The sequence below is a fragment of the Anopheles funestus genome, chromosome 2RL (assembly GCF_943734845.2).
Source record: "Anopheles funestus chromosome 2RL, idAnoFuneDA-416_04, whole genome shotgun sequence".
Lineage (NCBI taxonomy): Eukaryota > Metazoa > Arthropoda > Insecta > Diptera > Culicidae > Anopheles > Anopheles funestus.
In genome coordinates, this window is record NC_064598.1 from 62033010 (window position 1) to 62049571 (window position 16562).

Sequence of the window (16562 nt, forward strand, 5' to 3'; positions counted from 1 at the left end):
CGCTTTACACTACTTAATGCATTCTAGGTATGATGAATGCTGGAACACTTTTTTTATTGATGTGTTTGGGACCCTTGCAACATTTAAGTTTTAGTCGTAAAAAGCGTTATAAATTTCAGAATTTTGCTAATGCTAACTTGTCAATGAAAGGTAAACTATTTCCAAATGAATAGAATTGAGCTAAGATTCTTAAATCAGGATGGAAGTCATATAATTATTGTTGAACAAGTTTAACTTAATCTGAATTCAACCATTTTTGTCGCACTTTTTAGAGAATCAACGGTCAGAATAAATTTAACTAACAAGAGAAAAAGGTTGGGCGGCTCGGTTTTGTATATGATAAAGGACGTCGGTTCCACACGATAGAACTGGGTTTCAAAACCCATTCGCTCCCACCAGTAGCATGGATTATCCGGCTACGTGGTCACGATAAGTCTAGTAAGCCTAAAACAGCCTGCATGACCAAGAACAAGAGATCTATAATTTTTGTAATTCACATTTTTTTGTATCCTTATATCAATTATTTTCTTAAACATGTTTTAGTACGATTACAATTGAAGCGCAATCAATTATCATTTTATTTTATTTTTATTCGATTCGATTTTATTCGATTCGTGTCACTAAAAATGGTTGAAAATAGTTAAGTTTATTGATTGTAATTATTATACAATTATTATTTATTACGTTACCATCTGTTTTTGGAATGCATGAACCTGTAGTTGAATTTAACCTCTAATTGAAATCACAAACAACTACTAAGTTCGCTCCTAATTATTCGCCTAACTCTACCATCCTTGTTTCACCGAGTTCCTCACAAATCCACAAATCCCCTAAAAAAATCCCATTTGAATTAAATTCAACACTCAACCATCTTGCCACGGTATTCCAGCGACCATGTTTTTTTTCTGTTTCTCCCAACAACCAACAACAAGCACCACGGTTTTCCACGGTGCGATCGTCTTTCTTCGGTTCAGTCGACCGATTCAACGTCCGCGAATGCTCAACGCATGCCCTATAGCGTCGGAACGGCACCGATTGTGGACCCATTTTCCGCTCCGGCATGTCCGGTCCGCTGGTGATGACTTTTCCCGACGCTATATAAAAGGTGCCAAGTGTGATGTGGCTGAATCATTCAAACGGTTGGTGTCGTTAACGGTGAGCCGTACCGTAACGTTGCAACGTGCCACGTGTTCCCGGTGGCTGTTCTCAATACGTGTTTGAAATCCTGCCCGCTGTAAAAATAAAATAAAAAACGCTTTCAAAGTGTACTGCATGCATTGCACTTTACCGTGCCGTGCTCCAAAAATCATCCTATGTTAATATTTAGTGCGTCGGGTAGGATTTGAGTTCTATTTTTCCACCGTGGTACCGCTGTTCCTTTCGCCCGAACCTGATCAAACTCTCACCACAGGACCAGTTACCATTTATTTTTCCAACACCGAGCCTAACCGGTAACCAACTGGTAAGTAATTACTGTATGCTTATGAAGCTGAGTTATTACGGAAAAAAAATCAGACACCGGAAGCAACACTGGCCTCAGCATACGCGGCGTTAGAGTAGGTGTTGATGTCCCACACGAGGTTTTATTCTGATGGCAAGGCCACCCAAAGCAGTTGAATATTTAATTATGTTTGCGAGTAAAAGTGTGTAGTAATGGAAGAAACAGGAGCAATATGGAGTAAAGTACGAGCAAAGCGAATGTACGAAAGGTGCGTAGTGTGTTGTGAAATGAAATGATGATATTATTCATCCCCTTTATGCTTGCTAATATGTGTTGGTAATTGCAAGAGTTAAGATACACGGCAGCTTCATTTCTTAAGGTTCTTAAACTCACAGAAAAACGGTTAGGACGGGTGACATAGACGAAGAAACATGTTCCCTTTTGTACGGTGATCTTTGCTTTTGGTGACATTTGTTAAGGAGCATCTTATGTTAAAGGTACGATCAGTCAAGTAAAAAATTACTACTTTCTTTCAAGCACCATTACAAACTCAGAGGATTTTGTCTGCTATTTATGATTTTGTTTATTTCCTTTCAGTTGGATACTCAGTCCGACGTACTGAGAAACAATTTTAACACTAGAACTACCTAACGTTTTATGCGTTTTTCGTTCTTGGTTAATTTTTAAACAATTTCGAAACGTTAATGATACATTAACGTTAACATTTTCATCACATTGTGGGTTTTGTGGGTAAACAATCCTAAGGTAGTTCAAACATTGAATTTTACATATATTTTCTATTGTAGGATCTAAAATAGAAAATATATGTAAAATTCAATGTTTGAACTACCTTAGGATTGTTTACCCACAAAACCCACAATGTGATGAAAATGACTGGTCCGGTAGTTTTAATGTTAATAGAGTTTGGCACCGATTCATTTGTGTGCTAACACGTCGTGTTACAAAAAAGTCCTCCAAAAAATTGCGTTACACAAGCATAATTATTGAAAGGATAATGTCGTGTCGTAAATTATAAACCTCCTGAACCAAAAGCTTCAGGCATATCGAACAGAAAATTATTCTTGAAACATTTACACAGATAATGTATTTATACACCATAATGGCATCCGCAATTAAAAATTACTCTTCAAAGAACCTTTCAATAAGCTGACCGAAAACTTCCGTTTTAACAGGATCTGATCAATTATGTCGTGCGTTATTCAAGGCATCGATGATGCTGACCAGTAATGTTGAACGTCATGGCATTTAAAATGTATGCTTTTAAGCTGAAAGGATTTGTTTAATGGATCAAATCGCGTTAAACCGTTAGACAGTTCAATATTCATTCATATTTAATGATTGCATAATATGATTTCATTGTTCGCGGGTTTCTGTTTTTTATGTTTGGTTTGAAAGTTTTTTTTTTAAATTAAATTTCTATAAGTCTATATGAAAAGTTATGTATTTTAAGTTGGTACAGTGAACGCAAAAAGTATTCGTCTACCTAAATATTTTACACAAAAAGCGAGTTATGGCCGTTACAGACATGGGACTGTAAAGATAAGAATGGGGTTTGTTTGCAGGACAATAAAGGGGTACATTTGGTTCATTTAAATTTACAAAAATTTCATTTGTTCACAAAAAGTGCACAAGGATTTTTACATGGTATTTGCGCGAGAAAAGGACGCATATTTCAAAGTAACACTTCGTCGAGGTTCTGGGTGCAACTTTGTCTATTTCCAGCCCTATCGAGTACACCAAAATTGCCCATTCACTTCAATGCCCAAATACATTCTATGTATTTTTGACTCACTTTTATTGTAAACCTGTGTTCATCTATTCTTTATAAGAACTATGGCATTTCTGACCACAAAGTCCAGCATCATGGAAAGAGTTTTTTATCGCTCTTTTAGAACGGCCTGGCCGTATCAAGATTTATTTTATCACGTAGCAGGATAGTCAGTCCTTGCTACGGGGAGACGGTCCGGATGGGATTTGAACCCAAGTCCTGCCGCGTGGCCCGGCGCCGTTTATCACATAAATCACCGGCCAATAGAAAGATTTTCAAATAACGTACATGTTGGATATCTGTGAGGCCAATTTGAGTTGTTTGATGGATTGTTGTAGAAGCCAAATCTTCGTATTTTTATACGAATAATGAAAGAATAATGGATTGTAATATGACAAATGTTTGTTCGTCATCTTCCCAATTCACTAGTCAACTTAAACGTCTTAGTTTTTGGGTTTCACTTGATTTCGTGGTAAAATAAACTGTTGATTCTGCTTCGATTTAGGTTTCGCACTGATTTAGTGGCAGAGAAGCGGACAATTCGTGAATAAACGACGGAGCTTGGTCTGTCCAAATATCTGTTCCCGAATGATTAATGCATCAATCAAAAGCCATATAGACGAATATTAGTTGTGCATGTAAACAGTGAAATTCTGGGCTATTTTAATTGTTATTCAACTATTTTATTATTTTTTAATAAACGATTAGTATGTTTTGATTGTCCTACTAACAAACCTCATTGTTAATTTTATTGTTCCATCCCAATAACCGTCATAATTCGCTTTATGAGGCGAGATACTCAGGTAGACGAATACTTTTTGCTTTCACTGTATATTTATTTTGCATTACCTTTTAATGAGTATTACGGTTTAGTTGAATAAACAATGTTTATGATGCCTGTTACAGCACAACTAAATTCAATAACATTTATACGTTAAACAACAAAAGTTAATTCACATTTGAAATTCAAATATTTATCCTCAACGCATTAATGGAGGGTGTTATATTTGCAAGATAGTATGTAACACTCTAGTGCCTTGCAAATTGTTTGTTCATCCTTCCATTATATACACACACAAAACTGACATTCTCCCTAATCCGCTTTCAGATGTCCGATCTTTGAAAAAGATACTAGAGCTGAGTATGACTTACAGTCGAATAATTCATTCTTTTTGTTTTGTTTTGTTTTACTGTACATAGCAAAAAAAAGGCGCAAACATGAACATGAACAGGTAAAAACTATACCTGACCGCGAACCGGCTAGTACGTGAGCATAATCTTTATGGTGTGTTGCTAGCCGTGCCGAGTATTATTTGCATTTGCTCTCTATTTCTATTTCGTTGACCAACTTCCTATGAATATTCATGCACAATACGTGATACTTTCAGAAGCAACATCGGCTCATGTATTAATATATCACTATAAATGTAACTGTTATGCGGACGTCCTTGAATTTTTTAAACCGCACTCGTATTTTCCCGTCCGAACTTCTTCCACCTTGCCACAACACCTTTGTTGGTGGATGTTTCCTTCTAGGAGCGCATCCCACCTAACAGCCAGCCCGACACGCTGTCAAACGCGAGAAAAAGGGAAAACGCACTGGAATTAAATTTACCGCAAATTCCCCGAGAATCGTGCAACCGACCACGGCGGGTACTCTATTTAGTCGCTCGCTTTTCTTCTGCTTTTACAGTCATATTAAATAAATCGGAAACAACTATCTGGCAGCTGGCAGCTTCCTTCACTGCATAGCTTCATCGTACGCCCGATTTTCCGTTCGGTTGTTCTGCAAATCGTACACCAAGGGTTGTAGCCTGGTCTGACCAAAGCTAGGAAAGGGAGCATCAAGCCCCGGAAATCATATTATCCATCCAACCCGTCCAGCATTACCCGTTATGTTGCGTTATTTTAGCATCGCGAGCCTGATGATTTAGTATGGTGCGATGAAGATGACCAAAGTTGTTCATAAAATGTGCAACTGCACATCTGCTGCCAGAAGGTGCGACGAACAGACGGAGAAAAATGACGATCTACCCATTTGCGGTCTGTACAGCACAATCTGACGTCAAACTTTTACATTCATTCCAAAACAAATGGTTTCGGCTACGACACTGTTGAACGTTGCGCATGTGATCTGCATTGAACTATTGTGATCTACCAATAGCTGGGGAACAAAAAAAGACCATTGTTCTCCCCTTGTGTTTACATCACATTTCATCATAATACAATTATTACTGCGCTGTGCTTTTATTTTCATCTTATCCTCCCAATGGACACAGGCAGCATCTGGCGATATATAGCAGCAATTATTCTTCATTAGTTTTACGGCATGACAAGGGTACTCGATACAAGTGGCCGCCGTGGGTCGTTTCTAATTGGAATCTATCAAACTTTATCATCGATCCTAAAGATTTTCACACGCCAAGGCTATAGCACAGCAACAAACCCAGCACGATCCATATCAAACATTTTGAGTTACGCTCATCGGAGATGAATTACTTGCAGGTAGCCTTGAATATGCGCAACGAGGATTTAATTTTCATTCTGAAAGGTAATGCTTCCTATCAACAATAATTTGTATAATTTAGCAATAAAAATCTGGAAAAGTCAAAACCTAAAAACACAACAGACATTGCTGTTTTAAAACATCCATTTAAAATTTTTCGTTTTTTATCGTAGTTACTAAGATTGTAATTTGGGTTTTTGGACGTTTGAAAAAGATTTAATAAATATCCTTCAATAAGGATATTTATCCGTTTAAACATAACAATATATTATCTATTCCAAAATAGTTCATTAAAAAAGCTGTATAATCCATGAAATAAGTTGTAAACTAATTAACAACCCATATATAATGTTATTCTAAATATGATTACATAGTTTAAACCACATTTTCTGTGTATCGTCAGGTTTAGGCATTTTGTACCTCTATTATCAGTTATTCTAAAAATCAGCTTGATCAATTAATCAATAGAAATATTCTTCTATTTTTGTACATTACATCATCAGGTAATGCTGCTTTTAGTGGCCTTTCTTGTCACGTTTTACCCGTACCAGCATACGTAAGAAATAGTCGTTAAGCGACATCGACACCGATATGAAAGCTGGCGCCACTATCAATAAGCCACTGGGCGCCCCCATCAAGTTTATAGCTACGATACATTTAAAATTAATTGTTTTCAATGTTTATGGTTTTTTTGTGATTGATTTTCTTCACGGGCTTAAAATTCAAGTGGCTAAAATTTAATAAAGAAGTAGTTCCGACTGCATACATACACTGTGCCGATTGCTCTATTGTTCGGACACCTTGCGAAACTTTCATCAGCAAAGGTTCTTCATGCTTCGTTTCTTTAACTACAAAACTTTGATTTCTTCGCAGAACAGTGATCCTACAATTTAACGGCAATGAAATAGTAACGAGTGGAATTATGATACACTTAGAGTTACCTGAATTAGACATGTTTAAAAAATGAACAGCAAGTAATCCTTGAGTGCACTTGAGGGCCTGTGTCCCTGAGATTTGCATATCTGAAAATTTCTGTAGTTTTCGAAAAAAAATCATTTAAGTGAACTCAAATAAAAACAAATTAGAAGGCATTGAAAACCTAATTTTTACTTACCTTCTTAAATTTCGTGTTGGTAAATCATTAAGCTGTCATATACCGCAATGCGCGTACAGTGAATCCGCGTATAAGTGATACCTCTGGTAACTCGGGATTCTACATGTTCATTCAAATTGTTGGATTTTTTTAAATTTGTGGCGAAGTACAAAACTTAAATTTTTTGCATCCGTCAAATTATATTGTCAAACTGTGTCAATAATCAACAAGGTCATTGTTCAAGTTGATGTGAAAAGAGATTTTGTAGTTACATGTTCGTCATAATGGCCGCGGGAAAACATTACAAATAAGGGCGAAAGACACACTTTCGGATAACTCTCATGTAAAATAACCAGGAAATGAAGACATTTTTGGCTTCTTTTCTCATAGAACAAATTCAACAAACAAATTCTTTTAGTCGTTTTCTTCACAACACCAACATTCCCGACAATCTTCTACGAGTCTTGGATCAATACTATTCCGTATGTAAATATTTTCCAAATTTTTGAAATTCAGTTCCATCCTTTGCAATTTTTGGAAGAATTTAAATAGATATTCGTATGATAAGAATGATCTAATGACTAAGACTAATCTAAGATCGTTAATGAATAAAGAAACATATTGAAAATAGGGGCGGCCCGGTGGTGCATGTGATAAACGGCGCCAGTCCACACGGCAGGACCGGGTTCAAATCCCATCTGGACCGACCCCCCGTAGCATGGACTGACTATCCGGCTATGTGGTAAAAAGAAGTCTACTAAGCCAGAAATGGCCGGCGTGACCTGTAAGGTCGATAAAGCCAATTAATACTTTATAACATCTATTAATTGAAATAGAAAACAAATATTTACTATTATAAAAATAAATTTGAAAGAGTACAATTTTCAATTTAGATTGGGACCATGTATAGAAGAAGGATTGCAATGTGATGTACGACAGATATATTTATATGTTATTTCCATAAAACATTGATCAAGAGACCAGGAAAAAGACGCTTCTTTTACTGTTTTTTACAATTTACATACTGTACACACTGCAAGCAAAAACAAAAAAGATCGCTGTAAACACATACCCACGACTGTATGCCGAAATATGCTCGCACATGTGCCAAACGCCATCGGAAAGTAATCACGACAATCGGCACGTAATCAATTTGACAACTATAAACATATCAGCGCGCTGCGTATTCATCCGTCCGGTAAAATTACACTTAGCCTCGAATCCAACGATCATACGCATATGGTACGAACGAAAACTTAGCAAAAAAGGTGTCACAGTTGAATATGTTGCGCGGCAAATATCCCTGAGCAATTGAGTCTTTGGGAACTTCAGGAGAATGTACTATTTTTTATCTCTGAACGATAAAACATTGCGTAGGAAGATGGTGTCGTAATTAACTCCTTCCATGCTTTACTTCCAGTGCTAGAAAATGAGTCGACCTTTCGTAATGCTGGCGTGCTTCGCGTTCCTCGCTAACGTGTGTGTTTCGGTAAGTGGTCTTTCCGAAACGCCGGCCGACGTGCCGGTAAGTAGATTAATCAGTGCATGTTAATTGCATTAATTGCATTTCGTCGCCTTCCGCTATCCGATTCCTATCCAGCAGGAACACCCCGTCGATGGTATCGCGAGACCCGATGACGATAGGCCCAATTACATGGCATTCAACGAAAATGCATTCAACGATAACGACCTTCCACCGCCATCTCCTTCACCGACCGATGATTCACGGATGCCACCGGGTGACCACGGTACGGATGGATTAGCCCGGGGTCTGTACAGCTGGGGTGGAATGCCCCGATGGCGCATCAGCCCGGAGCTGCTGGATGGGCTAAGGTAGGTGAATGTTGTCGTCATTGATTATGCAGCGATTGATTGATAAATGAATCAATTTTTGCATCTGCGTCCCGGCTTCGGTAACCTAATGGCACTGAAACACAGGGCAGCCCTCGAGGTGGAAAACGACATGTTTATGCCGCACAACGAGCAGGTATCGTTATCGCTTTGATCCTCCATCAACACAAGCCATTGACGTATAAACAAATTATTTGCAAATTTCAGCTATTCCGGACGGCTCAGAACGACAACAAAGAGAATGGACGGGTTGACTTTGGGTTCGGTGCTGAACGAAATCTTCCCAAACGAGCTCCGACAGGATTTACGGGCATGCGAGGACGACGGGTTCCTTCCGGGTTTAATGGTACCATATCGTGAGACGTTAGTGCGACTGTAATGCAATTAACGTTCCTTTATCTCTATCGATAGGAGTGCGGGGCAAGAAGTCACTCTCTCTGTTCAGTTGGAACAATCAAGCGTCACGCGGTGGTCCAAACTCTTACCGAGATGGCAAACGGGCTCCTTCCGGATTCATGGGTATGTTTTGATACAAGAATTCATGCATATATAACGCAAAAGATCACACCCTTTCGCTCTCATTCTCTAGGAATGCGTGGAAAGAAAAGCTTTGACAATGCGCTGGACGAACGATGGAGTTTGGACGAACTGGTAGTTGAGCTAATCGTAATCGTGCAAAACGACGGAAATACATCACAAATTTCTTTGCTTTTTTATCGTTACAGAACTCTAACCAAATGGCTAAAGAATATCCCAACTTTCTCGTACTTGATCCTGCGTATGGTCCCTCGATGCACCTTAATGCGGCACCTCCGAAAAGAGTTCCAAACGGGTTTATGGGACTACGTGGGAAATAAGTGAGAAGTTAGTCAGTTCATATTCATTAGTTCGTTAAATCATTGCTAACCATTGCACCCATTTCCAAACAGAATCGATGCCATATAATCACCGCAAATAAGGATAGTTACCCAGTAAGATAGTTATTCAACGGTCAAGATCTCGTGAATGTCCTTCCTCCTTGCACAACATGGAACGCAAATGTATCGTTAATCCTTTAATCTAACGTTAAGCATCTGCTGCTGAACATATCATCATGATCATCATTATCAGTGCGACAAGTAAACGTTGGCACTGGGCGCGTAATGTTCCCTTCTGTACAGTACATTGGAATGGAGTGAAGTGTAGATTGTGCAAACTGTTTATAAATCTTTGCCAAAATTGTTAAAAAAAATACACACACACATACCAATACACAAATTCAACCTATTACACTCACAGAAATTATATCATTTCAAAATGAATACAAACTGGCTTCTGGAAATATTACAGCACCTTTATATTAGTTTTTTTCGATTAATACCTACGCATTCCGAAATGGGTTTTTTTGTGATGATTTGGCTAATTTATTTTTATGTTAAGAGTTTCCGTAAGTAGCAATCAAATTGGAAATTGAAACTTAATTTATTTTTATCATACGATAGCTATTTTACAATACGGCAGAAGTCGTAATCATGAATTATAAATAAAAATAAAAATACGATAGCTTCTGCGCTGTAAATAACAATAACCAATGCTAAATTTTAGGTTATGATGGGCTCTTATCAGGACTCTTTGCTACCACCAAGGATGTGCGCCATGCAGATGGGCTTTCTTCTTTTCTAAAACTCTAACTGTAGCTCTAGACCTTGGAAGGCAGGCGCTATCAGGCGCAAGCTATGTTCGTCGCTAGTCACTTCTTCGCGAGTCACCGATTCGCCATCTTTATTCTGTTGCATCCTCCTTAATGTTCGCTTTCGTTCTATTTGTCCCCGAGCCCCACAATTACATACTGCCCGTCGCACGTTCTCCTTTTCACTGTTTTACTTTCGCTCGCATCTCTCATCATCTACTCGTACTTCCTAACTCCGTTACATGTTCGCTTACCTTGTTTGTCCTGGGCTCAGCTAAGTATATAAGACACATATTAAGTCCTAATGTTGTAAAGCCCTTTTAGTAAATAAAATAAGGTAACTAAAGTTTAAATAAGTAATAATTAATAATAATAATACCAAAGTCAATTCAGATTCTGACATACGCTGAAGACTGAGACATCATTGATTAATGCAGCGGATGCTTATCAGAGAATCAGATCAAACAACATAGAACAACGGGTTGGAGATTAACGACGCAAAAACCAAATTGATGGTGACACCATCAGCGGCTCTGCTAAATACAGACATACGTAGAAGTAACGTACAGACAGGTTACCCCCTTTTTGTAACTATATTGGATCAAAGGTATATTGACTATATTAGATCAAAGGTCAGCACCGACCTCAACATTGTAGCTGAGTATTCGTGTACGCATCTGAGCGACCTCTATGCCCTCTGCGGCCTAGCGCCTCTACGACAATTACGGATCTACGGCATTATGATGAGCTTTGTTTTCGTACAGCCAATTGCACCGAACGACCCAGCGCGTAAAGTCCTTATAAGTCGTCTACATGGACAGACGAAGCATGGTAGACCCAAACTGAGATGGAGTGATGGCGTTGATGCGTTCGTCAGAAAGGCCAGAATAATGGATTGGCAGCCGACATCGCTAGACCGTGAGCGATTTGGAGGTCTAACTGCAACAAGCCAAGACGACGTAGCGTTTGTAGTTGTATAAGAAAAAGAAAGTCTAATATCCACCGTAAATTAATTAAAATAAAGATGTAATTCCTGTAATATTTTCCAAAATTAAGATCAAGAAATGTCTGAAAAAGCCGGAAAAAAAGAACAAAAGGGTAGCTATTCCTGAATATAAAATAAACTAAAACTAAAATCGTAACTAGAATGAAAGAAAGAAGAACGGTGGATGAAAAACGTAGAATATTATTAAATAATATAATAAGGCATAATATCATAGAATTTATAGCTGTTTTGTCAATTAAACAAAAGTGTATGTAAGCGCCCAGAACTTAACTGAGACATTCCAATAACATTAACGATTGGTTAAAATTATTAGAAAAGTAGGAAGTACTATAACAATTTACAAAGCCATTAAAAAGATAATCTCTCTCAAGTCGCTGGTGCCGGATATAAATAACATCACCCATATCATTCTGCCCCTTTTATCTGAGCTTGGCATCTAACCCATGCATTTGGATTTGTTTACTGCTATACGGAATTCAGAACTTTTTAATTTCATCAGTATCAGTATAAATTAAATGCTGATATCCATCATCTTTTTGTATTATTTGGAAAATTGAAATGAAAAATGCTTCTATATTTATGGTTGAAACATGTCCTTGTACTAAAATCGCTAGCGCCATTTAGTGATGAAAAATACAAAATATTAATTACACCAAATACAACATTCTTTATTCACCACGCATAGATTGAAATTTTTCTCCTTAGCGCTCGCAGCGCTATGTTGTAAAAAACTGTTTGTGCTAAATATGAAAATCTGGATATCCTGGCAACATAACATTTGTAAGGTTCCAAAGTCATGGTTTGTGTCCTTGATTTGGTATAAACATTTGTTGAATTTGAATCATTTATAAATGCATCTACAGGTGGTCTTCGAGATACACTATCGATGCGAACCGTGGAAATCAAAGAAAATTCACGTTTGTCGTTTCCGGGAAATATTTGCTGAAATATTGTGCAATGAATTAAATTCTTAAAATTCCCGTTTCTACGAATCCACGAATTTTAAGACAACTATCTTGGAAACTATTGGTATTTGCTTTTTAACTGATCCCACTGACACCGAATTCTTGACATAACCACCTCTGATGTCATGCCGACCATTTCTGGCATACTAGACTTAATTTTACCAGTTAGCCGGTATAATCAGTCCTTGTTACGGGGGGACGGTCCGGATAGGATTTGAACCCGGTCCGGCCATGTGAAACCGTCGCCTCATATACACCATCGGACCGTCCTTATTTATTTATTATTTTATTATTATTATTATTTATTTTATTATTTATTTATTTATGAAGTATGTGTATGGTTCTGATTATGAATCAGAACTACTATTTAATTTTTAACTGACTCATACTATTCGAAACAATCAACTTAACGAATGATAAAAGTAACATAAGATCTCTAAATCAATATGGACTAAATGTACTCAAATATTCCTCATACTCTCTTACCTTAGACTTATCGACATTAAAAACTTTTTTACTATGAACGAGAGAAGACCATACCTCCCAACAATCTTAAATCAATAAATATACATTGATACACACTTTGTGCTCCATGTCCACTAAATTACACAAATTGAATAAACAAAATCAAACTTCAAACAGCTTGCAGTGATCGAATGTTAACCTACAGAGATTAAGATTCAGTGAAGCGAAAGAAGCTCATAGGAGATAATCGCTAACCCCAAAACATGCTAACATTTCTAGCCCATTAATTTATGTATTACCTTCCGAAACTCTATTTGGGCTTTCACACACTGCCTCCATTATTATATCCATTATTATTTGCCACCAGCTGCATTGCAATTGTTCCGCAGACGGAGCTGAATTATTCACATAGTTTTGCAATGGCAATGTGTGGGCAATTTTCTCTTTAAACTCTCGGCTCCTTCCCAACTACGGATGGCAGCTTCCGATTATGAATATTAAATTTTACTTTCCTGGTGGTAATGCTACCTTCTGTTTCACTGAGGGCCATGGTACTTTGTGCGTTGCCATGGTACTCGATATGGTCGGTGGCAGGAAATGTACGTACTTTACTTACCAGTTGCAAGAAGTATTTTAATTAGATCATCGTATTGGATGCCGCTCAATTGTTCTGGTAGTATTTTGCTATAAGCGTATAAACACGGATCAATTGTTTCACTACTTTGGAACAGTTAAATGCGATTTCAATCATTCGAAATTCATTAAAAGCTCAGGTGATGTTTAGAAATTTTAACTGAGCTTAGTAAAAGGTAGAAGTAAATAAAATGAACACAATATGAAATGGTTACCCATCAGCCATCATTGTAATGCTTTCACCTTTCTTAGGCTAATCTAATCTATCATTTTCATTCATACTTAGCTTCACTTAATGTGCTACTCTTATTTATAAGAGTAGTAATTTAGCTATTTTATCATAATAAAGCCTGTAAGCTATTATAACTCATATTGAAAGCTTTATTTTTTAAATATATTGCGTTGATTATTAGTTTGGTAATTAATAATATCTTCTAAGCGCAAAAATTTCTTAACTAACATAAATGATTTTTTAAGTGCAAATAAATACAAAATGCGCTAGAATAATTTTACTTCATTACTTCAATATTATGGTACTACTTTTTGTTTTTGCACATTTTGCTCATACTATTTCAAACGATTTTTTGGTATTCAACACCTGTTTAATATCAAAAGTTCATTATATATTATTAACAAATATTTATTTCTTTATTTTATTATTGCGGCATTTGTTGTATTTTATATTTTCGGAACGTATTTTGTGATTAAATACTTCATACTAACTTCAAGGCATCTGAACACATAAAGGTAGGTAAGTTACATATATGACGACACACATATTTAAAATTCACATCAACGATTCAGCTTCGGTCCTTGCTGTCGTTTTTCCTCGTTTAATACTTCTGTGTATTACATTCACCGAATCTGGTTGGGCATAATTCTTAGTGTGGCTATTAGATTGTAACTTACCGGCTATTGGATAAAAAGTGAGTTTAAGTTTAAGTTAAAAGATTTTATAGGAAGTCTTACATGTCAAAAGCAGTACCAGTCAGTCATCCTAATCTTTTCTCAGTAGCAAAGACCGAATAGTCGGCTACTCTACTAGACTAATAAGTCTATTAAACCAGTTGCGACGGACATGACTTGGGGGACGGTAGGTCAAAACGAAAAAAACTTGGTCTTTGAATCATAAGAAGAAAAAAAAGAAGAAGAATATATCCTAACCTCTAGTTCCTAATTAGGATATTAGGTCAATATACTGGTCACTGGTCAATATACATATTACATTCCTAATTAGAATATTAGAACCTTGGTCAAAGTATTTAAAATGCTCTATATAGCGTATTACACATCGTTCTATCATCAACCAATTTGCAAGTTTAATAAAAGTAAACGGATTCAAATCCTGCGTTTGTTTGCAAACTACACCATCCACATTGTTGTAAACATGTTCTTTGTAACCTGTGTTTTTGTTTTTTTTTCTTCTTTTTTGTTTTACCTATTTCTATTGTAAGCTAGTACGTAAGTTTATTTCTTTTCATTTTCTTTTAATAAAATGTTCTATAAAAAAAAGTTGCCCACTTGCTAAACCTCAACGCCATTGGTTTTCGTTTACTATATGTTATTAAAGTATGTATACTTTCCGCGCGCGTGTCTTAATTCAATCTCTCTTTTTAGTCTCTTTTTAATTTCCTTTTCGTTCACATTTTCCTTTCAAATACATGTAATAATTATTTTTTCAAAATTTTACAAAACTGGCAAAATTTTCCTTTGCCGAAAACGTTTTCCTTTTTTATTGGTAAGCTAGGTTAACGTTTATTTGTTTGTTTTGGTTTTTTTGTTATAAATATTTTAAAAAAAGCATTATCTTTTATATAAAAATACAACATTTTATTATCATCGGATTTAGTAAAATTGCAATAAGTGCAAAACCTTATCATTCACACTTTCTGTTTTGTTAATACTACTCGAATATTTTTTTCATACCGCGTCCATTTTTCCACTAGCTTTAATTCTTTCCTCGTAACCGTCACATGCTGTTTCCATATCAGGCTGCCGTCTTGTCAGAAGCCACATTGCCGAATGTCCTTTTCTTCCACACAGGAACATATGAGACAGACAAATGTACTACCATTCGTACCGAACAAACAATGTTTTCCACAACACTTTATAAACAACACGTTGGTGTGTGGGGCGATTAATGGTGGAGAAAAGGGGAACGCTAACTTTTTCACACGCTTTCCACGCCACATAGGCACCATATGGTCAAGCGTAGGTTTTCCCCGCTCATCCGGTGAAAAAGTGCAAATGAAATACACTTTCCGTTAGTAATAATCTTTCCTGCACTATTTCATGTCAACCCGTTCATGTCCGATTGTTAAAATGGGGTTTTGCATCGCAAAAACACCGAACAGAAGCGCCAAACTTTTGCAAGTCATGTGCTATTGATGGGAAAATACAGCTCATAACAAAATGATACAAATTTTGAGCCTTTGTGGCTGGTTTGGAATGATTTTAAGCAATAAATACGGCATGGGTAAATAATTAGAATTTATGCTATTTTCGCTACTTTTCCAATGTTAAAGATCACGTAAAATCATGTTTAATGATAAATGTAAAGTGCATCGATAAGGAGCATGAAAAATAACAATTCAGTAAATTCTTTTATTATTTTATTACAACATCAGATCGCCTCATTGTCAGTCCCTTTTGTGCTAACTTCCGAATAATTTACTCAAAGCATTTCTTCCAACCGTTAGGTTCAATCAGAGCGATAGATTATGTCGATTCTATTCTGTAAAATGTTTTTTTTTCACGATAATACTAGGTGAACAAACGTTTCGCCTAAGAGTAAACTAGATCTTTACAGATCATGATAATTAACACATCTTTCCAGAGAAACAATTGAACATCTCGAACACTTCCCTCAGCTACGATTAAATCTTATATCTTGTACCGTAACTTTCGATTCGCCAGCATTCAGCCGTTGAATTTTCCAGACAGCATTATGGACACGTTTCTTTCACAGGATTCAAACGAACTAATTCCACTTGAATCCCAAAAGAATATGCAATTGATGTTGTTTGTAGCTTCGTTTCCTAGTTGAACTTTCGGCTATTTTCTCCTTCGATCAACGTCGTTCGCTAGACTTTCTCCATCCGAAGGAAAACATCAGGGGAAACTCTATCATCGGAGCTTTTGGTT

At 36.7% G+C, this 16562-nt stretch overlaps 1 protein-coding gene across 4 annotated transcripts; it reads left to right on the plus strand.

The window, feature by feature from the left end:
• The first annotated feature begins 1118 nt into the window (after positions 1–1118).
• Positions 1119–10017, plus strand: LOC125774740 (tachykinins-like). Of its 4 annotated transcripts, none has more exons than XM_049444913.1 (9): positions 1119–1462; positions 8250–8354; positions 8430–8662; positions 8768–8816; positions 8888–9026; positions 9092–9199; positions 9270–9331; positions 9406–9544; positions 9610–10017. In XM_049444913.1, exons 2-8 carry the CDS (start codon positions 8259–8261, stop codon positions 9535–9537), a joined length of 819 nt encoding a protein of 272 aa, XP_049300870.1. In that variant the 5' UTR covers positions 1119–1462; positions 8250–8258; the 3' UTR covers positions 9538–9544; positions 9610–10017. The 4 variants fall into 4 exon arrangements, with proteins under 4 accessions (XP_049300870.1, XP_049300871.1, XP_049300872.1 ...); XM_049444914.1 differs by having other exon boundaries at positions 8433–8662; XM_049444915.1 differs by having other exon boundaries at positions 1120–1462; positions 8250–8318.
• The last annotated feature ends 6545 nt before the right edge of the window (positions 10018–16562 follow it).